Source organism: Panthera pardus, unplaced genomic scaffold (assembly GCF_024362965.1).
Source record: "Panthera pardus isolate Hobbes unplaced genomic scaffold, ASM2436296v1 HiC_scaffold_21, whole genome shotgun sequence".
Taxonomy (NCBI): Eukaryota; Metazoa; Chordata; class Mammalia; order Carnivora; family Felidae; genus Panthera; species Panthera pardus.
In genome coordinates, this window is record NW_026526777.1 from 64,911,767 (window position 1) to 64,938,633 (window position 26,867).

General features: G+C 38.2%; 1 protein-coding gene across 4 annotated transcripts in view; it reads left to right on the forward strand.

Moving 5' to 3' along the window:
• The window catches only part of CATSPERE (catsper channel auxiliary subunit epsilon), a 196,099-nt gene that overhangs the window by 138,499 nt on the left and 30,733 nt on the right, over positions 1-26,867 (forward strand). For all 4 annotated transcript variants that reach the window (XR_008424703.1, XM_053909407.1, XM_053909406.1 and 1 more), the window contains 7 exons: positions 3,154-3,596; positions 14,132-14,190; positions 16,397-16,472; positions 20,273-20,325; positions 22,423-22,473; positions 22,887-22,920; positions 22,988-23,067. Coding sequence is in view for 3 of the 4 variants with exons in the window: in XM_053909407.1 (XP_053765382.1) it covers positions 3,154-3,596; positions 14,132-14,190; positions 16,397-16,472; positions 20,273-20,325; positions 22,423-22,473; positions 22,887-22,920; positions 22,988-23,067 (796 nt within the window). In the remaining variant the exon portion in view is untranslated. The remainder of the gene's footprint in view (positions 1-3,153; positions 3,597-14,131; positions 14,191-16,396; positions 16,473-20,272; positions 20,326-22,422; positions 22,474-22,886; positions 22,921-22,987; positions 23,068-26,867) is intronic.

Here is a 26,867-nt window from a genome sequence, read left to right on the forward strand (position 1 = left end):
ATTTATTTTTGGGACAGAGAGAGACAGAGCATGAACGGGGGAGGGTCAGAGAGAGAGGGAGACACAGAATCGGAAACAGGCTCCAGGCTCCGAGCCATCAGCCCAGAGCCTGACGCGGGGCTCGAACTCACAGACCGCGAGATCGTGACCTGGCTGAAGTCGGACGCTTAACCGACTGCGCCACCCAGGCGCCCCATCTTTAGTCAATTTTAGAAGTTTGTATTTCCTTAGGAAATCATTCATTTTATCTGGATTTGCTACTTTATTGGCAAAGGTTTTCCATTTTAATTTTTAGATTGCTTATTGTCTGTAATAGTATTCTCTTTCTTATTTATAATGTTGTCTGTATCCCACCCCTTATTAATTTGGCTCACAAGATATTGTTTATTGTGTTTAGGGGTTTTTTTTTTTTTTGGCTTTGTTTTCTTTCTTTTGAAAAGTACTCTTAGTTTATTTATCAAATCTGCTTTCTATTTAATTCCTTAATTTCTGCTTTTGTCATTATTGATTTTTCACTTGTGCTTTTTTTTTTTTTTTGTAACTTTGGTGCTCTGTGGCCTGCTTCTTATGTTAAATGATTAGTTCATTTATTTTCAATCTTATTTTCTAAGCATTTAAAGCTACAAATAAGCATAAGGCTATGAATTTTTCTCACTACGGCTTTATCTGCATCCCCAAACTTTTATATACAGTGTTTTTAATCTCATTATTTTAAAGTCATTCCTAATTTTCTTCTTAACTTAATATTTAATCCAAAATTCATTTAATAATGTTTCAATGAGCAGCGAGATAAGCAGAAGAGAGAGTGCCATATAGCACACAGAAGGGACACCTAATTCAGATTTATGACATCAGAAAAGTCTACACAGAGGCGCCTGGGTGGTTCAGTTGGTTAAGTGTCCAGCTCTTGCCTTTGGCCTAGGTCAGGATCTCATGGTTCATGAGTCTGAGCCCCCATCAGGCTCTGTGCTGACCCTGTGGAGCCTGCTTAGGATTCTCCATCTCCCTCTCTCTCTCTGCCCCTCCCCCACTCATGATCGATCTCTCTCTCTCTCTCTCTCTCTCTCTCTGTGTCAAAAATAAATAAGAAAACATTAAAAAAAGAAAAAGAAAAGTCCACACAGGGGAAAAGCCCTCTAAACCAAAACCAGGGAGAAGGTACACCGTAGAAAAATTGGATCAATGGTCAGGATGAGAGTTGAAGTAGCAAAGACCCAGAGGTGCAAGAGAACATGGCAAGTTCGTGGAACTGAAGTTAATCATGTATGACTAGACGGTAGAGGGTGAGACCAAAAGTGGCAACAAGGCTGGTGGGAGAAGGCAAGGACCACGTCACCAAGTGACCTGGACACTATATAAGATCCTAAAGCAATATGTGTTTTTTGTTTTGTGAGATTTTAAACCTTATATATCATCATACTGTGTGTATCCTGCAACGACTTTTCTCACTCAACATCCGGATATATTCTGTTAGGTCATCCACCCGCATCCATCCTTCTCTCCTCCTTCCACCTTGTGAAGTTTCTAGAAACACACACACACACACACACACACACACACACACACACAGCACAGCACAGCAGGCCAAGAATTTGGTACGCCTGGATGGACTTTTTGTCAAAAGCACAACAAAACAAAATTAAATTTATAAAGGATCTAAGTTCCATGAGAAAAGTTACCAAATCACTTTAGCATCACAGTGTTACTGACCTGTCAGCACTGGTGTTGGATGCCCTGTGTGTTGCCTTAGCGCTAAGGGCAGCGTACCCTTGCAGTTTTACTAAAAGACTCAGAAGAATATTCCAAGCTTCATATTCACCTTACCGATCAATGTAATAATTTCGCCAACATTATTATGTTGTTGAATTTCTACTGACAACACTAGGACTGTGTGAAAGCTTAACGTTATAAGGACATCTATGTGGACAGTGATGTCTTATTAAAGTATTCCAATGATCCTAAAAAAAAAAAAATCGGCATTTCTGATTTAGGGGTTTTATTAGCATATAAACTACAGCAGTCTGTGAAAATATCACTTATTTATTCAAATTTCAAATGTAAGATGCATATGCATAATATACTCTGAACCTTCCTGATTCTATGAATCAACCTTCCTCCTTTTGGTCAGTTCCCTTAAAGCATTGGGTGGTTTGGGTTTGTTTTGGGGTGTTGTTGTTGTTGTTGTCGGGTTTTTGTTTTTTTGTTTTTTTAGTTAAGGAAAGTATACCCCTAGAAGCTGTACACGGAGAAAGTCGTATATGGAAAGAAAGCTATGAAATCAACTAGCTCCACTGTTCATTTTACAGATATGGCTATAAAATCAAAGAATGTAAGAGACTTATTGTCTATGAACCTCTATGACTTAGGCATAAAACTCTGTTAAGGGAAGAAGTTGGCTTTTATTTATAGAGTGAACATGAGAGGAACCAACACCCACCCCCGTTTCTTATCCCAGTTTTGTTGGTCTGCTAGGGCTACTGTAACAAAATATCATGGGCTAGGTGGCTTAAACAATACAATTTTATGTTATCACAGTTCTGGAGTCCAAAAGCCCAAGATCGAGGTGATCTCAAGGTTGGTTTCTGATGAGGATCGTCTTCTTGGCTTAGACACATAGGCCACCTTCTCACTGTGCCCTCATATGGCCTTTTTTTCTGTGTGCATGCAGAGAGAGAGAGACAGAGAGAGATCTGATGTCTCTTATTCCTCTTATAAATAAGAATACCAGTCATATTGGATTACGGCCCCTCCCTTATGACCTAGTTTAACATTAATTACCTCTTTAAAGATATTTTCACTTGGGGGGACACAATGCTGTCCATAATACAATGCTTCCTAATAATATGATTCTTGTCATGCCTATCCTTATTATTATTTAATGCACTAATTCTAGCTTTTTAATGGAAATGATGTCATATATACCTAAGTGATATTGTACACGCAAGAAGAAATCTATCCAGGGGAAACATTGCCCCACTATGAAGTGGGAGAGATGTCCTTCAGCATCATGTAAAGTTGTAGTTTTCTGCCTGCACACTCTAACTTTCTCAAAACAGACAAATCCTTCCTTACTACAAAAGAAATTATTTTGGTTAGAAGTGCATGGATTCGCGGCTACTTAGAATAACACAAACTTTTCTCCTCCTTTTCCAGATTATTATGGAAATGTGGTGGTGAAAATGGAAAATAACATAATGTTCTACTTCAAGGCCAATATTAAAGATGCGGTAAAACTACACGCATGGACAAATAGTACACTGAAGTCAGCAGTCTCGATGAGTTCCTCTGGGCTAATGTATCTCATACATGTTTTTGAAAATGGCACAATACGTCCACAGGAATATCCTTTAAGACTAGAAGCAAAAAGTGTAACTTTCAATTCAAAAGAGAAATGCCCCTACGTGGCATTTCTTAATAATATTTTTAGTGTTTTTTTCTTTTTGGACAAGGGACAGAACGTGTCCATCTGGACTCAAATAGTCTATCCAGAAAATGTTGGTCTGTATATTGTGGTGGAGTCATACGGCCCAAATATATTACAAGAGACATACCAGGTTCACTATGAAGTTGCCCTAGGATACTGCACTAAAACCATGGTAAGTTGATAGTTTGAAAATGTATTCATATGACTGTAATAAATGTAAAATTATAATATTGACTTTTATAAATCCTATCACCAAAAAAATAGTGTCTAGCATTGTCAGTCACATTACATGAGGTTTTCTCATAATATCATGTATCCTTAGTTTTAGGTCCTCTTGGCCAATGTTGCAGTAATTTCTGTTAACTGATTGTGGTAAACAGTGTTTGATGTGAAGACAAATTAGAACTTTCTTCGTCTGTTGTAAATGTGTGTGTGTGTGTGTGTGTGTGTGTGTGTGTGTGTGAGTGAGTGTATTTTTTAAAAAAAGATTTTCCTTCTAGGTTTAGCTTGGAAAATGTTGAGAAATATACAAGTTTTTAATAAATAAATGATAAGCCATTAGCTCCTGAGTCACACATTTCACTTTTAATATCCAAAAGTCCTGTTTGCTGCCTAAAATCACATTCCTGCAGAATTCTTTGTCAATTGTATTATCTGCTTCCTGCTTCCTTTTTTGTTTTTAATGCATGGCTTTGTATGGACTTCTATCAGCCACCTATTATACTATAACATCACCCAAAACGCGATGGCTTCAAACAGTATCCAAATCTATTTGTCAACATTTGGGTCGTGAGAGGCCGGGCAATTCTGCTGGTTTCACCTGGGTTTATTCATCTGGTGGTTTGTCTGGGACAAGGTGATCTAAGATGGCCTCAAATACATGTCATGTGGTTGGCGCTCACGCTGGCTTGTTTGTAGAAGGGACATCAGCTGAGCACTTGTCTGTGAACTATGTGACCTCTATTGTCCAGGCCAGACCTGGCTTTTCCCCAAAGCGGTCTTAGGGCAGTATTCCAAGACTGCAAGAGTAGAAGCCACAAGTCCTCTTCTCGGCCACATTCTATTTGTCAAAGCAATTCATGAGGCCAGTCCAGGTTACTTACGCTGTGAGGGGTGGTGCCTACAGGAAGGAGAGGAATCACTGAAGCTAGCTTTGGAAACAGTCCAGCACAATTAGGTATGAATGAACTGTATATATTATTTTGTGTACTACTTTCCGATGAACATTATAGCATAAGCGTTTTACACGTTACTACAGTTTTTTCCCCAACACTCTCCATTCTGTTTCCCACCTTCTCTTTCTGGGCTCAGCTTTCTTTAGCATATATGAGGGTGGGCCTCTGAACTGATGCAACGCAATGGAGTGTTCAGTTAATTCCAAAGTCAGTTAAAGCAGAGAATCCTAAAACATGAAACATATATATGAAGCATTGTACTTTAACTTCAATAAATGAATGTTCATTCGTTAGTCAATCTTTTAATATAGGACCACAGGCTTTTCTTTGAAATAAGTCAACTTATTGGAGCGCCTCGTCTCCTTTCTTGAATAACCTTATTTGTAATGCATCATCGCTGACTTCCCATTTCTGTTTCTTTAAAGCAGAGGAGGGAAGGGGCGCCTGGGTGGCTCTGTCAGTTAAGCCTCTGACTTCAGCTCAGGTCATGAGCTTGCACTCTGTGAGTTCGAGCCCCACATCGGGCTCTGTGCTGACAGCTCAGAGCCTGAAGCCTGCTTCGAATTCTGTGTCTCCTTCTCTCTCTGCCCCTCTGCCTCTCATGCTCTCTCTCGCTCTCTCTCTCTCTCTCAAAAATAAACAAACATTTAAAAAATTCTTAAAAAGATAAATTAAGTAGAGGAGGGAAAACAAAATTAATGACACTGGGAAAGGAACCAAAGTTCTTTTTTTTTTTAATTTTCAACCAGCTTTTTATTGTTACCTTGCTCATACCTAATTCAGCAATTTCTTCAGGAACTTGGTTTATTAAAACTTTCCAAAGCAATCAGTTTAGTTCTCAGAGAAGCAGTAACTGACATTTCACCAGTTCATAATGTTTCATTCCACAACTACAATAATAATGCAATCTGGCAGAAACAGGTTTAGAAACAAAGAAAGCTGATTTAGGTTTGTGTACAGTCATAGGAATAGATCTTAAAACGGTGTCGAGTAGAAAACAGTGTTAAGTGAGAAACTGAGATCGATCACATGGTAACATTTACAAAAATTACAAACACCCGCATACAAATCACAAGCAACAAAAAGAAAAGCATTATTCATTTTCCGTGGATACAAAGATACCCAAGGACATATATCAGACAATATGACATCATCAAGTATGATGACATCATACTTGTTTGATAAATATTATGGGGGCCTACAGTGGAGACAGGAAATGGGGGAAGAAGGTACAGGGGAAAAGTAAAACATAATGAATAAAATAAGACTAATTGATCATGTTTCAAGAAATAAGGAGTATCTTCAACTCACTTTTCTGAAACTGAGTTACCCCTTCTTCCAGAACAAAAACAGAAGAGTTCCACTTCCTTTAGCCCAGGAATATTTTCTTTCATTATCTAGCCCCAATATCTGCAGATGCTCTCATAAGTTTTCTTTCCAAGAATGGGCTGTCTCGTGTGCATTTGCCCATTTGGAGTTTAGAACTTCAAAATAAGTTACCAATCAAAATATACAAATGACCAAGGATATAAAAATTTACCTGTTTTGATAAAATACTAGCTCTAGCTCTGTCATTTATTAGCAATGCACATTAACTAATGACATTAAGCAAGTTTTTTAAAATTTGATTCCATAAAAATCTTAAGACTGCTTTTACATCTAACTTTTTTATTAAATTATTTTAATTCCAGTATACTTACCATATAATGTTACATTAGTTTTAGGTACACAATGTAGTGCTTCAACACTTCCCTACATCACCCAGTGCTCATCACAACAAGTGCCCTCCTTAATTCCCATCACCTATTTCCCCTTTCCCCCTACCCACCTCCCCTCCAGTGACTAAGAGTCTGTTTCTTGGTTTGTCTCTCTCTCTCTTTTTGTTTTCCTCTTTGCTCATTTGTTTGCTTTCTTAAATTCCACATCTGAGTGAAATCATATGCTATTTGTCTGTCTCTGACTTATTTCACTTAGCATTACGCTCTCTAGTTCCAAAAAATGCCATTGCAAATGGCAAGATTTCATTCTTTTTTATGTGGTGGAATAATATGCCACTGCATATATGTGTATATAATATATACATATATATTATACATATATATTATATATTATATAATCACCTCTGATATATATATATATATATATCACCTCTTCTTTATCCAGTCATCAATCAGTGGATACTTGGGCTGCTTCCATAATTGGCTCTTGTAGATGATGCTGCTATAAACATAGGGGTGCATGTATCACACCTGTCAGAACGGCTAAAAGCAAAAACACAAGGTGTTGGCGAGGATGTGGAGAAAGGGGAACCTTCTTGTGCTGTTGGTGGGAATGCACACTGGTGCAGCCACTCCGGAAAACAGTATGGAGGTTCCTCAAAAAGTTGAAAAGGGAAGTCCTCTTTTATCCAGTAATCGCCATACTGGGTGTTTATCCCCAAAAAAGCACAAAAATACTTACTCAGAGAAGCAAGTTTTTTAGTCTTTCTATGCCTCCGTACCCTCGTGTAAGTAACGATGATAATAATAATAATATATTATATGTAATAAAATATATTAACATATAATTTTGTTAACATGTTAATACAATGAAATTATATAATATAGTCATTATCATAATATTTACTTCGTAAGGTTATTAGGATGAAAATGAGTTTAGGTATGTAAAGCCCTTGGAGCTGCGTCTGGTACCTGGCAAGCACTATGTTTATGCATTGCTGCTACCACCACAATCACCACTGTGGGTGCTGCTCTTAAGGCTGTTGCTACTGCTCCCACCACCACATTTCACCAATTCTAAGGCACATTTTTTTTAAAATTGACACCCAAATTAGTTAGCATATAGTGCAACAGTGATTTCAGGAGTAGATTCCTTAATGCCCCTTACCCATTTAGCCCATCCCCCCTCTCACAACCCCTCCAGGAACCCTCTGTTTGTTCTCCATATTTAAGAGTCTCTTCTGTTTCATCCCCCTCCCTGTTTTTATATTATTTTTGCTTCCCTTCCCTTATGTTCATCTGTTTGGGATCTTAAAGTCCTCATATGAGTGAAGTCATATGATATTTGTCTTTCTCTGACTAATTTCGTTTAGCCTAATACCCTCCAGTTCCATCCACGTAGTTGCAAATGGCAAGATTTCATTCTTTTTGATGGCCGAGCAATACTCCATTGTATACATATACCACCACATCTTCTTTATCCATTCATCCATTGATGGACATTTGGGCTCTTCCCATACTTTGGCTATTGTGGATAGTGCTGCTATAAACATGGGGATGCATGTGTCCCTTCGAAACAGCACACCTGTGTCCCGTGGAGAAATGCCTAGTAGTGCAATTGCTGGGTCATAGGGTAGTTCTCTTTTTAGTTTTTTGAGGAACCTCCATACTGTTTTCCAGTGTGGCTGCATCAATTTGCATCCCCACTGGCAATGCAAAAGAGATCCTCTTTCTCTGCAGCCTCGCCAACATCTGTTGTTGCCTGAGTTGTTAATGTTAGCCATTCTGACAGGTGTGAGGTGGTATCTCATTGTGGTTTTGATTTGTATTTTCCCGATGATGAATGACGTTGAGCATTTTTTCGTGTGTCAGTTGGTCATCTGGATGTCTTCTTTGGAGAAGTGTCTATTCATGTCTATTGCCCATTTCTTCACTGGATTGTTTGTTTTTTGGGTGTTGAGTTTGACAAGTTCCTTATAGATTTTGGATACTAACCCTTTATCTGATATGTTGTTTGAAAATATCTTCTCCCATTCTGTCGGTTGCCTTTTGGTTTTGCTGATTGTTTCCTTCGCTGTGCAGAAGCTTTTTATTTTGATGAGGTCCCACTAGTTCATTTTTGATTTTGTTTCCCTTGTCTCCAGAGACATGTTGAGTAAGAAGCTGCTGTGGCCAAGATCAAAGAGGTTTTTGCCTGCTTTGTCCTCGAGGATTTTGATGGCTCCTGTCTTACATTGAGGTCTTTCATCCACTTTGAGTTTATTTTTGTGTATGGTGTAAGAAAGTGGTCCAGGTTCATTCTTCTGCATGTCGCTGTCCAGTTTTCCCAACACCAGTTGCTGAAGAGACTCTTTATCCCATTGGATACTCTTTCCTGCTATGTCAAAGATTAGTTGGCCATATGTTTGTGGGTCCATTTCTGGGTTCTCTATCCTGTTCCATTGATCTGAGTGTCTCTTCTTGTGCCAGTACCATACTGTCTTGATTACAGCTTTGTAGTATAGCTTGAAGTCCGGGATTGTGATGCCTCCTGTTTTGGTTTTCTTTTTCAAGATTGCTTTGGCTATTCGGGGTCTTTTCTGGTTCCATACAAATTGTAGGATTATTTGTTCTAGCTCTGTGAAGAATGCTTGTATTACTTTGATAAGGATTGCATTGAATATGTAGATTGCTTTGGGTAGTATCGACATTTTAACAATATTTGTTCTTCCTTTCCAGGAACATGGAATCTTTTTCCATTTTTTTGTGTGTCTTCTTCAATTTCTTTCATAAGCTTTCTATAGTTTTCAATGTATGGATTTTTCACCTCTTTGGTTAGACTTATTCCTAGGTATTTTATGGGTTTTGGTGCAACCATAAACGGGATCAATTCTTTGATTTCTCTTTCTATTGTTTCATTGTTGGTGTATAGGAATGCAACCAATTTCTGTGCGTTGATGTTATATCCTACAACTTTGCTGAATTCATGAATCAGTTCTAGCAGTTGCTTGGTGGAATCTTAGGAAACCCTAAAGATTTCCATATAGAGTATCATGTCATCTGCAAAGAGTGAAAGTTTGAACTCCTCCTGACCAATTTTGATGCCTTTTATTTCTTTGTGTTGTCTGATTGCAGAGGCTAAGACTTCCAATACTATGTTGAATAACAGTGGCGAGAGTGGACATCCCTGTCTTACTCCTGACCTTAGGGGGAAAGCTCTCAGTTTTTCCCCATTGAGGATGATATTAGCGTTGGGTCATTCATATATGGGTTTTATGATCTCGAGGTATGATCCTTCTATCCCTACCTTCTTGAGGGTTTTTATCAAGAAAGGATGCTGTATTTTGTCAAATGCTTTCTCTGCATCCATTGAGAGGATCTTATGGTTCTTCTTTTTTTATTGATGTGATGAATCATGTTCATTGTCTTGCAGATATTGAACCAGCTCTGCATCCCAGGTATAAATCCCACTTAGTCGTGGTGAATAATTTTTTAAGTGTATTGTTGGAGCCGGTTGGCTAATATCTTGTTGAGGATTTTTGCATCCATGTTCATCAGGGAAATTGGTCCATAGTTCTCTTTTTTAGTGGGGTCTCTGTCTGGTTTTGGAATCAAGGTAATGCTGGCTTCATAGAATGATTGTGGAAGTTTTCCTTCCATTTCAATTTTTTGGAACAGCTTCAAGAGAATAGGTGTTAGCTCTTCCTTAAATGTTTGGTAGAATTCCCCTGGAAAGCCATCTGGCCCTGCACTCTTGTTTTTTGGGGGATTTTTGATTACTAATTTGATTTCCTTACTGGTTATGGGTCTGTTCTAATTTTCTATTTCTTCCTGTTTCAGTTTTGGTAGTGTGTATGTTTCTAGGAAGTTTTCCATTTCTTCCAGAGTGTCCATTTTATTGGCATATAATTGCTCATAATATTCTCTTATTATTGTTTGTATTTCTGCTGTTTTGGTGTGATCTCTCTTCTTTCATTCTTGATTTTATTTATTTGGGTCCTTTACTTTTTCTTTTTGATCAAACTGGCTAGTGGCTTATCAATTTTTTTAATTCTTTCAAAGAACCAGCTTCTAGTTTCATTGACCTGTTCTACTGTTTTTTTGGTTTCGATAGCATTAATTTCTACTCTAATCTTTATTATTTCCTGTCTTCTGCTGGTCTTGGGTTTTATTTGCTGTTCTTTTTCCAGCTCCTTAAGGCATAAGGTTAGGTTATGTATCTGAGATCTTTCTTCCTTCTTTAGAAAGGCTTGGATTGCTATATGCTTTCCTCTTGTGACCGCCTTTGCTGCGTCCCAGAGGTTTTAGGTTGTGGTGTTATCATTTTAATTGGCTTCCATATACTTTTTATTTTCCTCTTTGACTGGTTGGTTAGCCCATTCATTCTTTAGTAGAATGTTCTTCAGTCTCCAAGTACTTGTTACCTTTCCAAATTTTTTCTTGTGGTTGATTTCAAGTTTCATAGCATTGTGGTTTGAAATATGCACAGTATCATCTCGATCTTTTTGTACTTGCTGAGGGCTGTCCCAGTATGTGGTCTATTCTGGAGAACATTCCATGTGCACTGGAGAAGAATGTATATTCTGCTGCTTTAGGATGAAATGTTCTGAATATATCTAAGTCCATCTGGTCCAGTGTGTCATTTAAAGCCATTGTTTCCTTGTTGATTTTTTGATTAGATGATCTGTCCATTGCTGTGAGTGGGGTGTTGAAGTCTCCTAATATTATGTTATTACTATCAATGAGTTTCTTTATGCCTAAGGCACTTTTTTTTACCATCTATGACATCAGGATGAGTCTTATACCCTGTGGCATCCTAGATTTGATGAATTATGATTTTATTTTTTGCATTCTATACTTTCACTCTGACGTGTGTAGATGTTTACGTTTATCCTGCTTGGGACTTCTTGGGCCTCTTGAATCTGTGGATCACTGTCTTCATCAGGTGTCTTGTCAAATGTCATCTTTGCCTCTGTCCCTGTCTTTTCTCCTGAAACACTGATGAAACAAAAGCTAACCCTCCAGCTATTCCCCATGAGTCTTTCTTCTTTATTGTCCATCTTTTTATCTCTCTGTGATACATCGTCATAATTTCTTCTGATCTGTCTTCCACTTCACTCCTTCTTCTTGTCATGCCTGATCTGATGCCAAAATTATACACTGTGTGTTTATTTTGAATCTTGTATTCTCCATCTCTAGAAGTTTTATTTGTTCCTTTAAAAAAACACTGACACATTTATGGTTTCTTTTACACAACAGATATTTTCAACTTGTCATTTATTCCCACACGACTAGTAAACACACCTGTTTTATAATCTGCACCTATTACTTCCATATCTGCAGTCTGAGCATGTGTTATTTCATCTATTTCTTCTCCCTCATCATTGTTTATTCTGGTTTGTTTATTCTCATGCACACCTTATTTCCTTGTGCACTTGGTTATTCTTGACTATGTGCTGTCACACTTGTAAAACTATCTGTAAGAATTCCCTGAGGTCGAGTAAGAATATGCCTTGATCTTAAGATGATCTGTGTTTGCTGCTATCTAGGGGTACCACTCCCTTGAAACTTCTTTAAATCCTGAGTCTTCTGGACAAACAATTCCACCCATACAAGAACCTACCCATAGGTAGGCTACCAATTGTTAGGACAAATTTTTTTCCTTTTCTTGCTTTTTCTGATCACATAGTAACTGAAGTCACTAGAAGGTTAAGGAGGGCCCAAATTTAATCTTGACTTACTCTTACTCCGAAAATACAATCTTCTGATAACACAGGTTAATGTAGAGAGGATATCCAATTTGATTCTCTATCTTGAATTCTCTGTCTCCTGACTATGTTGACAAATGCCTTTAAGGGAGAAATAGATTATGGCCTCTGGTGTTCTGCTTTATTCTCTAGATTCCTAATTTCCCTAAGTCTTTGGGCTAATAGTTCTCTACTCTCTTGTCAGTTATTGGATGCTTTTAAAGGTGACTTCACAAAAGGCTGATGTTTGTAGGTTTTGTGATATGTGTGTTTTTAAGAGCAAAAATTTGTCGGGGTGCCTGGGTGGCTCAGTCAGTTAAGTGTCTGACTTAGGCTCAGGTCATGATCTTGCGATTTGTGAGTTCGAGCTCCACGATGGGCTCTGTACTGACAGCTCAGAGCCTGGAGCCTGCTTCAGAGTCTGTGTCTCCCCCTCTCTCTGCCCCTCCCCTGCTCACACTCGGTGTCTCTCTGTCTCTCAATAAGAAATAAATGTTAAAAAAAATTTTTTAAAAAGAGCAAAAATTTGTCTGTATAACCTATCTACCACTAGCAGAAATGAAAGTATCCAAATCATTTCCTAATTATTTATAATGAAATGGTTTTTAAACAGATGATCACATTCACAAAATATATATTTTTAAAATAGTTCCACTGGGTAAATATTTTCAGTGATTATGATCCAAAATAATTTACATATATGCTGGTTGAGTTACAGACCCAAGTTTGAGCACCACTTAAGTGACAATTGATAAGCAACCTTTGGAGAACCTGCTTACATTTCACAAAAGATAATATTAAAATTTTCAAGCCTAATTATGCTAGTTTTATCATTACATATGAAGAAGAGTATGGTGTACAATAGAATACAAGTGTAAATTTGACAACTAGCTCCTTTCCTCGAACCTGAACTAGATTTATTTTTAGTGTGATGACCTCCACAGCCTTCAACTTTATCACGAGAGATTGCATATTTCGTTTAATACCACTTACCATCCAAGATGTGGATAAATAAACTTTGTCTCAGCAGTTAAGATTTTTTGCAAAGGTTATATTAGAGGTACAACATCTCTGTTCTAATCATACCAGATTAGCCAGAGTCAAATTGATATCTCTGAAGATATGTATAAATATATACAAAACAAAGAAGTACCACCAAAAAAGTAATTTTGGGATATGGTGATTATAGTTACCATGTTTTAAAAATATGCAGCTTATGGGGAGCCTGGGAGGCTCGGTCGGTTGCGTGTCTGACTTGGCTCAGGTTATCATCTCACGGTTTGTGAGTCTGAGACCCACATTGGGCTCTGTGCTGACAGCTCAGAGCCCGGAGCCTGCTTTGGATTCTTTGTCTCCCCTCTCTCTGCCCCTTCCCTGTTCACATGCTCTCTCTCTTTCTCTCTCTCTCTCAAAAATAAATGTTAAAAAAATTTTTTTAATTAAATAAAAAAATACAACCTATAATTTTTTTCCTCTAATATCATACATGTTCCATAACTGGATTTATCCTGAAAAGATAGAAACCTTCTGGAATGCTGAACATTGAGATGAAACGTGCCCCACGTGGAAGAAAATAGCAAGGACATATACACAAGGCAAATAGATTTTTTTTTTAATTACTCAAAAACAAGAAAAGAGTTTCAGGCAAATGACTCCTCAGAGTCTCAAAAATTACAGACAACATTATGTCTGTAATTATTCTAAAAACCTCAAAGAAGAAATAAAAAGGTCCAGAGACGAGGTTATTAGAACAGGAGAAGGCTGGTCACACATCAGGAATGAAATGAAAAATTAAAAATGAAAATAGGAATATTGCAATGACAAAAGTAAATGAAGAGGGAGAGAGAAGCAATCGAAATAAAGGGACTGTGGTAAAATGCAATTCAAAGAGAAAATAAGAAAAAGGTAACAAAGGAAGTCTAATATGTACATAATTGGAGTTTCTGAGTTAGAAAAGAAAATAAATTGGAAAAATGCTAATTATATTTTTTCTTACATAAAGAAAGTTTCAAATCTGTCTTGAAAGTATTCATTGTCCCCCCATTCCCAGTTTTCCTGTTTTAAATAAACTCTCATTTTCTTTTCCAGACAGTAACATTTTTTCAAAATGTAAATTATGAGGCAGTAGATGATTACTTCAAATTGCAGTAAGTATGACTTTTAAAAGAACCTACTCAGTATGAAATGTGCTATCAAGGGTATTGATTTCCAGGTGTTCTTTTACTTAAATGGCCTCATATCACTTTAAATATCCAGATTTCAAATTCCTTTAAATGTTTGGAGAGATGTGAAATTACTATTCTGTATAAAAATGTAACAAAATGAAACCTATCAAGGTTTTCATTCATCCAACTGAAGATGCAAAAAAACAAGCTATTTCTTAATTCAATAATTTTCAAGTGTGTTTTATAATTCATTCCCATCCCAAAGTCTTTACATACTATCCTTGGCCAGACTAGAACTCTAATATCAGAAAGTCTTTGAGTAGAATCAGAGAAAACACCATCGTTGACTCTTCTTGGAATAGGTAGGACCTGAGCACGATAATTCCTAGAGGAAGCAACTACTCCAGAATTGAGTCTTAAGGCATTTCTATGGTCATCACTAATTCTTGACTCAATATATTCTCTGGAAAAATAGCACTGCTACTCCAAGTGAGTATGAGTACCTACTCTATGCCAAGCACTTTCTAGGTGTTCAAAATACATGGTGAACAAGAAAGGAGGTACTGGTGTCGTGGGACATATCTCTTGTGGGAAAAGACAAAGAACAAATCATCAAATAAATGAACAAGACGATTTCAAATAGTTTTAAATGGTATTAAGGAAAGAAAACAGCACGAAGTGGTAGAGAGAGACCAGGAAGGGGAGGGAGAAAAGTCTACTTTAAAGACAGTACTCAGGGAGGCTCAGTTCATCCCTCGCCCCCTCACCTACCAACTTTTCTCTTGATTCTTCTAATGTTGTGTGTTTCTTGGGGTATTTTTGATTTTCTGGATATTTACTCAGAACTCTGTTGCTGTAGAATACAAATCAAACTGTCCGGGATACTTGAGGTCAGTCGAAGACTCGAGAAAAAATACCTAATGCTTTGAAATCAGCCATGGCAGGAAAAAAAAAAATCTACCTATAAGAAAAATTATATGGAAAATTATAAATGCAGGGGTGCCTGTGTGACTCAATTAGTTAAGCATCCAACTCTTGATTCTGGCTCAGGTCATGATCTCATGGTTCATGAGATCGAGCCCCTTTGTCAGCTTCTGCACTGACAGCATAGAACCTGCTTGGGATTCTCTCTGCCCCTCCCACCACACATTCTTTCTCTCTCAAAAAAAAAAAAAAAACTTAGAAAATTATAGATGCAGTATTTGTTATAGTGTTCTTCACAGATCTATGGTATATTACTGTATTTATCAAATCAACGTTTCCATCACATTGGAAAACAAACCATAAGTGACATAGTTAAAATTATAAGATGCTTCCTGATTTCAAAGGTATTAAATGAGAAAAAAACATATATCTTAGAATTGATGAAATATGGCACAGTGATTTAAAAAATATAAAAATGTGCTATTTGTATCCTAACTTACTTATTTACATTTTATACCCAATATTTGATAAATAAATAAATAAATATGAAAATGTGATGAATATTGGAAGAAAAAGAACCTTTGCATGTGGTTAGTTTCTTTTTCCCCAGCTGTTTCAAAAAGGAAACACCTGAGCACCAACGGGATAGAATATTAATAAAACTTCCAAAAAACTCTGTGATTTTTGGCCCTCCCCAGTTTCTCTGAGCACAAAATAACTCTTGTGCACTTCATCACCTAGAAATTTGATCTCATTTTTGCTTCCAGTTGGATCATACTATGTGGCATAATGTGGTTCAGGAAACTGATTTCATACCTTACTCTTTATTGTTCCCAAAGTGTTATCAATAGGAGGAAAAGATCTGTAGAGGGTAGAGGAAGAACAAATGGAGCAGCTGTAGCCTTCTGATACCATCAGAAGCAGGGCAAGATGTCAGCAGCACAGCCTCTCCTCTAGGGACTGGGGGTGTTAATAAAATAGGGAATTGAAATGTTGATAGCTCTCATTTCTCTCTCCCATTGGGCCAACCCTATGCCAGCCCACCATGAGGTACAAGGGGCTTTCCAGAGTGACCATGGTGCACAGCTGCCTTAGCAGAAGCAGAGAGCAGTTGCTATCACTACCCCCTTCTAGGCCTCTAGAATTCCTCACAGGGCTCAGTCACATTGTGTACATGGGATTTTTCATAGGCTCTCCAGAAAGGTGGGATTGTGCCCGCCTCCCCTGTGATTCTATAATCACCTGCACGTGCTGTTTCTCCTAGACACCAGAACACGGGTCTTCTGCTTCTCCACATGAGGCCTAGTGACTCAGCAAGACTGTGTCCGATATCCCAGAAGGTAAGTGACATGGGCAGATCAAAAGCTTTACCTCAATAATGGTAATAATGGTGGTGAGCTGTATAATCCATACAATACCTCTATGCAACTCCACTCCCCTCCTACATTTGTAACGTTTCTTCGTAGGGAAGAGATCAGGGAACAAAACTCTGGGAATGGATCACAGTTCTGCCTTCCGTGGGTTTGCCGTCGAAAGTGAGACATATAAATACCTATAAAAGTGTAAAATTATTAGTTTATGGAGACAAATAAAACTGTATAAAGGAAAAAGTGAAATTAATGAGAACAACAGAAGCTGGGTGTGTTTGTCAGAGGAAACTGCCAGTCATGTCCACATTGACCCTGCATTTATTTCTTTATTCAAAAAAAGTGAACCATTGTTTCATTCGAAAAAATGTATCGGATACCGACTGTGTTTCTCTGTCTCAGTATGTGTGTGTAACCAGGTAACCACCACCGCTGTCACAAAGACCAAAAGACAGACTCTTCCCTAGGCGTAAACAAAAGCCAGCATGAGGGAATGTGAGATACATGGTCATCAAATAGCCCAGAAGAGTGGGCCATTCTGAGTGTCCCAAAAGGACTTTGAAGAATCAGTAGAAGTTGAGCAGGCTGGATGCAAAGGGAACCCCAGGAAGACGCATATACCAAAGTACAGCACCATGAAATAGCAACAGCATGTTCAGGTAACCAGAAGCACTAAGAAACTGAACACCAATTCTTCAACACCACCCCACCTCTTCTGAGTCGGTTCTACTCCAAGGGATGCCTCCTCTCTTTATTCCCTCCCAGCCTAATTAACAATCAAGAAACATATATTGATGGGAACGCAAGCTGGTGCAGCCACTCTGGAAAACAGTATGGAGGTTCCTCAAAAGACTAAAAATAGAACTACGCTACGACCCAGTAATTGCACTACTAGGCATTTATCCAAGGGATACAGGTGTGCTGCTTCAAAGGGACACATGCACCCCCATGTTTATAGCAGCACTATCAACAATAGCCGAAGTATGGAAAGAGCTAAAATGTCCATTGATACATGAATGGATAAAGAAGATGTGGTATATATATATATATATATATATATATATATATATATATACAATGGAGTATTACTTGGCAATCAAAAAGAATGAAATCTTGCCATTTGCAACTACGTGGCTGGAACTGGAGGGTATTATGCTAAGTGGAATTAGTCAGTCAGAGAAAGACAAAAATCCTATGACTTCATTCATATGAGGACTTTAAGAGACGAACAGATGAACGTAAGGGAAGGGAAACAAAAATAATATAAAAACAGGGAGGCGGACAAAACAGAAGAGACTTATAAATATGGAGAACAAACTGAGGGTTGCTGGAGGGGTTGTGGGAGGGGGGATGGGCTAAATGGGTCAGGGGCACTAAGGAATCTACTCCTGAAATCATTGTTGCACTATATGCTAACTAACTTGGATGTAAATTTTTAAAAAATTAAATTAAAAAAAAAGAGAAACATATATTGAGTACCTACTGTATACCAGGCATAACACAGTGAGGAATCCCTACAAGAAGAATTCAAAGGTACATGAAGTAACAGCCCTCATCCATCAGGACCCCAGCACAAGGAGCCTGTTCCCAGCAGAGTGAGCTTGCATGAATCTGGAAGGAGCCCTGAACAGAGGCAGATGTGATCCAAGCTTGAGTGCGGCTGACAGACACACGGCTTCCCCGGGCAACTTCCTGCAGGTGCACACCAACCACTCCCCGGCCGGCCTACCCCACCACCTTCCCAGCTTCATCTTCGCAGGAAGCAAGAAACCGCAACCTAGCCAGCTCTTTCTTCCCCAGCCTAGGTCTGTTCTCCACCTCCAGCTGCTTGTCCCGTACAAGATGCCTTCCAGAAGCACCCTGCTTTCCTCTACCCCTTTTTCCTATCTACTCACTAGGTTTGTCAGGGATCCCAACCACTGGGTGCTGCCCAGCCCAGGCATTACAAAAACAGGTTAATCTCACCTGAGTTCAGATCCAAGCCTTGCCAGCTGCCGGCTGGGGCAAGCTACTAACCAGTGATTTGCCGCCGCCTCGTTTGCCAAAGGGAAATTGGTCTTACAGTATTTATCCACTCTGTTGAGAGTATTAAATGTGATCCATTTGTGTAAAGTGTCCAGAACGGTGCCTGTCGCAGAGTAGCCATCTAATATTACCAGTTTGTTTCTTCTCTTTCCTCCTCGGCATGCCCCAAGACACGGACAGTTCAAATCTAGCCACCCTCTGTGCCCCACTGTAGGTGGCTTGTATTGGCTGCAAGAAGCCACCCTAGTGAGCCATTCCCCAGAAAGCTTTAGTGATTCCTCCCAGGATCAATTTCCCCAGGGAGAGATGACTACACTCTATGTAATGCATTATCTACCAACGTTTCTGTGTTGACGGCCTTCAGAATTCCTGTCTCAGTTCAGTTATTCTGCCCGGTTAGAAGGAATGTGCTGTGTCCACTTCTGAGCTACATTAAGAGCAGTCCTACCCTGTCTCTGCACCTGAGAGAATAATGTGAAGTGTTTGCTTTGGCAGCACATATACTAAAATTGGAAAATAATATTAAATAAAGAAAACCAGTGTGCTCATTGTTTTCATTTGGGTTACATGTCAGAATACCTCTAATTAGGTATCCAGTCCTGAGAACACTGTCAGCCCCACAGCAGTGGGTGCATGGGTGCCCTAGAAAACAGCCTTTCTCGTGCATCCCATACTCTGTACCAACGTTCCTGTTCACGTTCCACATGCGGGTCAACTCAGATTTTTAACCCCAAGCATGGTTGTTGATTTTTGTCAACTGGGCCCCGGAAGAGAAGGGATGCTATGACTAAGACACCGAGTGATGGTGGGTCCTGACTGAAAGACTCACCCCTAGGAAGCCTAGGATGGGGCGGCAGGGTAGTCAACCACGTGTGACAAATGGATAGGTTAGTAAAGATAAAGGGCAGGCCCATGCTTCTGAACACATTTGACTGGAAAACAAAGCTTTGATGATGAAGGACAGCAAGGACTGTAGGTAGAGTTGCTGAGAGAACAAATCAGGTCCTGTGACCGAGATCAGGTGGTTTAGGCAATAAAATCCATGAACTCCTGCTATAGAGCATGCCTTTCAAATGAAGACTGAAGGGCCTTGGTTTCACATGCACAACTCTTTAAATCCATCAAGCTTATCTGGACATTATTCTCTAACCCCATCCTCTGATCCCCAAGTCCTACTGTGGGGTAAGGAGTATTAGAGGTTTTTTCAGATTTGCCTTGTGGAAATATGCAACATACAGGACATGTTTAAGACAGAAAGCAAGTGTCTAGATTGCCCCTAGGAAGCCTAGGATGGGGTGGCAGGGTAGACAGCAACGAGTAAGGCATCCAGGAGCCAGGTTGAAATTGAAATAGGCATCCTGGTCAGGGAAGAACCAGGTCTCTGGTTAAAAAGAAGTCAAATTAATAGCTATACATATTATAGAAACCTACCAGCTGAGCCAGGTGCAAGCTGGAAGTAGAGTTGATGATCATGTTTGCAGAGGTGCTCGTAAAAGATGAGATTGGGTCAGTTCTGTTGAGATACTGATGTCAAAAAAGCAGAGTACTAACCTTTGGGCAATGGTCTGGGCAACCGGAAGCAAAGAGAGAGAAAAAAAAATGTGATCAGAAAGAAGGAGTTAAACAGCACAGAACAGTATGATAAACCATACATTTAAAAGGTTATTATTTCAAATCGAAAATGTAATTGCTTTTAGCTCATGAGAACCAGAACCTCTGATCTCACCACTTAAATTGTTTCATTTTAGGTGTTCCAAATAGCTGTTGGCTGTAATCCTCGTAAATACATTGCTGTTAAAGGGCAAGTATATTTGCATTTGACCTGTCTTACTCTTTGCATTTTAAAACAAATGGTGAACTACACGGTAATTACTGGTGGTGCTATTAGCCTGATGACTGACATGTTCTTTATGAAATCCAAAGTTGAATTGGCATTGGTGTCCAAAACTTGAATTGACAGTTTGTCCAAACCAAATTTGTGTGAACTTTTTGCCAAGTCAAACCTTACATCTGAATCGCACAAACAGATAAAAAGAATTAACCTCTTTCCCTATTACCAGCATTTTTCTCCGCTTTCCCTTTTAATAATCCAGTTCCCAGCTTTCACCATCACCTCTTCTCAGCTCTTCAGGCTCACTTCCCAGGGAAGGGAGAGGCAGAAACACTTAGGTCTACTTTCTGTCCTACTCAAATCAGTCATGATCTCATCTCTGTCGGAGAATCGCTTACATCCACATCAGAGAAGCCTCAGTTTCCTGCACCATTTCCCATGGGACATTATTTTAGAGCAAACCTCACAGAACCATCAGTGCTTCCTCCAGAGAACCCCAGGGTTCTCTAATTGATCTTACTGTGGTTCATGATGAAGCACGCTGGATTTTGTCATCCACTTGCCAAAGCTCTCTTCTGTGTGGGCGAGACTCGAGGTCAGCAAGCACAGTACGTTCAGCTGAGATAAAGGTGCACTTGAGACGAGAAGGTCTCCTGTGGTTAGGAGTGGGGGAGAGCGGGGGACCAGGGGCTCTTATGCAAGTCTATTTGTGAAACGACTTGCTCTCATCCAAACAATTGTCTATTCACCTGCCATTCCAATAACCTTTGGAGTGTGGAATTGTGATAATCGGTTGCTGGCTTGGTGATTAAGTATTCTTATTTAATTCAGCAAGGAATTTGCATTCTCCATAACTCCTGTTCCAGGAAACACGAAGGCTAACTGATTTATACAGCATAGAGCATCCTGCTTCTGGGATGGTCCACATCCTTGCTTCTTAGAGAATGGTCAGTGGACCAGCACTGGCATCATGGGGCATTATTAGAAATGCAGAATCTGTGACCTTCTCCCACTCCTGCTGAGACAGAACCTCTATTTTAACTAAATTTCCGGGAGATTAGCAAGAGCATTAAAATGTGAGAATAACTGCTGTCCTGTTTCCCAGGACTACTGCACACAGTAGCCGTGCCTGCAGATTTCTTTCTTCAGTGAAATGCAGCTTGAATCAGTCTGTTCTGGGAGGGTATACATGGCGATTGTCAGATAGCTGGTTGTTCACCAGACCTATCTGGAAAGCATGTTTGAAAAACATAGATTTCAGTACCTTATTCCAGGCCTCTTAGTCAATGACTAAGAATGACTGCAACCCGAAAAATGACCCTCCGATCTTAAATTCAGGATGTGATAGGCCTAAGGTTTTCACAGTCATGAAAGGAGACCTATGGAGTTCAAGGTGCCCATGACAGGAGAAATGTCCATGATGGAGGGCATCTCATGGGGTCTGTTTTGAGTTTCAGGGTGGGAGATGGTGTAGACTTCCAATATCTCTCTAAACACAGTGGTGATTTGAGTCACTCCCTTGCTGGAAGTAGCCAGCAAAAATGGTCAAATGAATAATTTAACTTACTGAAAATTTTATCACTTTATAGACCATGATAACTTTATGTCTGCATGAATCCTAACTGGAAATTATGTGAATCCTTAAAGTAGCTCCTTACCTGTACAACTGAGTCTCCAGTAACAATTAGGAGTCTGTGTTTAATATATATATATACATATACATATATATATACATATATATGTATATGTATATATATATATATATATGGAAGAAAATAGTCCAAAGAAATTTATCTTATTTTGATAGATTTTCAATGAATTCTTCACATGTATCAAATATATATAAATCAATATCTTTCAAATTCTGATGTCCTCAGAAACATTTATGAAGCTAATTTTTTTAAATAGAAATGCGAGGGCCACACACCAACCCCAGGATTCTAATTCAGTAAGTGACAATTCTGTGATACTCTCAAGTATGAGAATCACTGAGTTAAATGATTAAATGTCTGTTAAGTATATAAGGGATGATAATATTACAACTTCATTATGTTTTATTTTTTGTAGATTTAATAAAAAAGAATGTCTTCAGCATGATTTCTTTTACCATATTGAAAAGTAAGAAATAGTTTTAACATAGCACTGAGTCTTATATTAATATAACACCAATAATTTAGAATCCAGTAGTATTAATTCCTATTAACATCAATCTTTCCTAAAATATGCATTCATTGCTATGAATTTACCTCTAGGCACTGCTTTTGCTGCAACTCACAAATTTTGATAAGTTGTGTTTTCATTTTCATTTAGTTCAAAATGTTTTAAAATTTCTCTTAAGATTTCTTCTTTGACCCATGAGTTATTTAGAAGTGTGTTATTTAATCTCCACACATTTGGGGAGTATTTTGTAATTATGTTTATTTATGTAACTTTTGTAATACCTCCTTACCTGAACAAAGTAATGGTTTTGATTTTTAAGTTTGAAAAGAAGAAAGAAAAATAAGTAATGAAAAATGATTCTTTTTTTACAGGTCATATTTGAGGAATAAACCATCTAAAAACTTGGTAAGAAAACTATAATTTTATCAATCAGACAAATATAGAAAATACTAAATCATTTTTCCTTTTCTAGCGAGTAAAATATAATTGGAAAGAATATGGCTGCCCATTGAGACTTGATTTTCGAGAAAAGTTTCACCCTTTGGTTCAATTGTAAGTATATTCTTACTAAAATTTTTACTTACTTTGAAAGTTTCAAAATGAAAGTATGAAAACAAAGCTAATTAATTATGCACTTAATAATAAATATTTTTGAACACCCAATATATGCAACTCTAGGTTTTCAATACTAGTTATACAAAGTTGGACTACCCATGGTGCTTGCCTGTTGAGAGAGCTTGTAATTTCACTGCTGAGACATAGTGGATAAGATAACTGAGGCTTTTCTCAGGCATGCAGGTGATCTCTTCACCCTTGCTTTATTCTCTCTATATCTCTCCCCAAGCTCTTACCAGCACCCCTGCCTGTTTGATAGGAATTACCTTCCCCGGGTGACATATGACTGTTCTGTTCATGGGCCAACAATAACTGAAAGGTTGGAAGGAAAGAAACTAGATTGCTGATAAGGGCTGGTACATTGGGGAGATTTCAAAAATATTATCTCTAACTTAATTCTTAAAAATAATATTTTATAATGAGAAGAAAATGCTATTAGGAAGGCTTTTGCATGTAGTTTTATATTACTTTGCTTGTATCTTTGATTTTATTCTTGATTGATGATTATAAGTAGGTTCCACACACAACATGGAGCTCAAAATCATGACCCTGAGATCAAGACCTGAGCTGATATCAAGAGTCTGACTCTTAACCAACTGAGTCACCCAGGGACCCCATGATTATAGCAGTTACACAGCTTGTTGCAAAACTTAAAATAGAAAAATATAAGAGCTAAATGACCCATTTCCTAATTTTTTTTTTTTTTTGCTATTATAAACAAAATGCTGGTGAATACCCACTTACATACATGTTTGGACACCAGTCCAGATATGCCATTAGGAAAAATTACTGGAAATGAAATTCTTATGTGTAAAATATCAAAATTTTAGTCAAGGTTTCCAGCTTTAGAGTTTACGGGACCTCTCAGGCTAGAGACAATTTCTGAGATCTCTCAGGTGGTAGGTATGACATAGTGAATCAGGTGCTCTGATTTAATTTTGCTATGGGAGCTGTCCTTATTGGGACCCAGAAGTCCTCTGCCATCATGTACTGCCCACCACTCCTCACCCATGGCAGTTCTAAGATTCTGTGCTGTGCCCTCTACATCATTGTCCTACAGTCCCTCTGTCCTGGGTCCTCTGAGCTATCAGGCTGTTCTGCTATCTTCTTAAGTTTTGTTCTTCTACACATCTAGTGATGCCACTGCTTTTCCTGAGAACCCTTGAAACCACTTCCACCACTGAGGCCTCATTTTTCTCTTTGTTTTGCTTTGTTTTTTAAGTTTTTATTTTAATTCCAGTTAGTTAACATATTGTTACATTAGTTTCAGGTGTACAATATAGTAAGTCAATAGTTCCATACATCACCCTGTGCTCATTATGACAAGTGCACTCCTTAATCCCCATCACCTATATCACCCATTCCCTCCACCCCCATACCCTCTGGTAGCCATCAGATTGTACTCTATAATTAGGAGTCTGTTTGTTGATTTGTCTCTCTCTCTTTTTTTCCCTTTCTCGTTTGTTTTGGTTTTTAAACTCTACATATCAGTGAAATTATATGGTATCTGTCTTTCTCTGATTGACTTATTTCAGTTAGCATCATACTCTCTAGTTCCATCCATGTCATTGCAAATGGCAAGAGTTCATTCTTTTTCATGGCTGAATAATACTCCATTTTGTACACACACACACACAGTGGAATATTACTCAGCCATCTAAAAGAATGAAATCTTGCCATTTTCAACAACATGGATGGAGCTAGAATGTATTATCCTAAGCAAAATAAGTCAATCAGAGAAAGACAAATATATGATTTCACTCATATGTGGAATTTAAGAAGCAAAACAAATGAACATATGGGAAGGTGGGGAGAGAAGAAATGGAAACAAACCATAAGAGACTTAATGATAGGGAACAAACTGAGGGTTGATGGAGGGAGGATGGTGGGAGATGGACTAGACGGGTGATAGGTACTAAGGAGGGCACTTGTTATGATGAGCACTGGGTGTTGTATGTAAGTGAAGAATCACTAAATTCTACTTCTGAAACCAATATTGCACGGTATATTAACTAACTAAAATTTTTTTTTAAATGAAGAAATAATGCTTGGTAGAATTCACCTGTGTAGCCATCTGGTCCTGGACTTCTGTTTTTGGGGGAATATTTTGATTACTGACTCAATTTCTTTGCTGATTATTCATCTGCTCAAATTTTCTATTTCCTCCTGTTTCAGTTTTGGTAGTTTGTACATTTCCAGGCATTTGTTCATTTCTTCTAGGTTGTCCAATTTTTTGCCGTTATGGTTTTTTCATAATATTCTCTTATAATTGTTTGTATTTCTGTGGTGTTGGTTGTTATTTCTCCTCTCTTGTTTATGATTTTATTTATTTGGGTCCTTTCCTGCTTGCTTTCTCTCTCTCTCTCTCTCTCTCTCTCTCTCTCTCTTTGAGAAGTCTGGCCACAGGTTTTCCAATTTTATTGATTTTTTCAAAGAACCAGCTTTTGGTTTCATTGAACTGTTCTATTGGTTTTTCAGTTTCTATAACACTTATTTATGCTCTAACCTTTATTATTTCCTTTCTTCTGCTGGTTTAAGGTTTTGTTGTCTTATTCTAGCTTATTTAGGTGCAAGGTTAGGTTGTTTATTTGAGATTTTTCTTGCTTCTTGAAGTAGGCCTATATTGGTATATACTTCCCTCTTAGGACCACTTTTGCTGCATCCCAGAGGTTTTCAGCCATTGTGTTTTCATTGTCATATGTTTCCATGTACTTTTTTATTTTTTCTTTGATTTCTTGTTGACCCACTCATTGTTTAGTAGCATGTTCTTTAACCTCCATATATTGTGCTCTTTCCAGATTTTTTCTTGTGGTTGACTCCTAGTTTCATAGCATTGTGGTCAGAAAAGATGCATGTATGACTTCAATTTCTTGAATTTGTTAAGATTTGTTTTATGGCTTAATATGTGATCTATTCTGCAGAATGTTCTGAGTGCACTTGAAAAGAATGTGTATTCTGCTGTTTTAGGATGGAAGGTCCTGAATATATCTGTTAAATCCATGTGGTCCAGTGTGTCATTCAGAGCCATTGTTTCCTTGTTGATGTCCTATATAGATGATCTGTCCATGGACGTAAGTGGGTTGTTAAAGTCCCCTACTATTATTGTATTATTATCAATTAGTTCCTTTATGTTTGTTATTAACTTTTTTATCCATTTGGGTGCTTTGATGTTTGGTGCATAAATATTTACAATTGTTGTATCTTCTTGTATTGTCCCCTTTATTATTATATAGTATCCTTCTTGTCTCTTGTTACAGTCTTTGTTTAAAGTCTAGTTTTTCCAATAAAAGTATTGCTAGTCCAGCTTTCTTTTGATGTCCATTTGCATTATAAATGTTTCTCCATCCCCTCACTTTCAATCTGCAGGTGTCTTTTGGTCTAAAATGAGTCTTTTGTAAGCAACATATAGATAGCTCTTGTTTTGTTTTTGGTGGGTTTTTTTAAGTTTATTTATTTTGAGAGAGAGAGCGAGCACGTAAACAGGGGAGGGGCAGGGAGAGAATCCCAAACAGGCTTAATGCTGTCAATGCAGAGCCCAACATGGGGCTCGATCTCACAAACTGTGAGATCATGACCTGAGCAGAAATCAAAAGAGTCAGGCACTTAACTGACTGAGCCACCCAGGTGCCCCAAAAATGAGTCTTGTTTTTTTGTCCTTTCTGTCACCCTATGTCTTTTGATTAGAGTGTTTAATCCATTCAAAGTAATTATTGATGGGTATAAACTGACTGCCATTT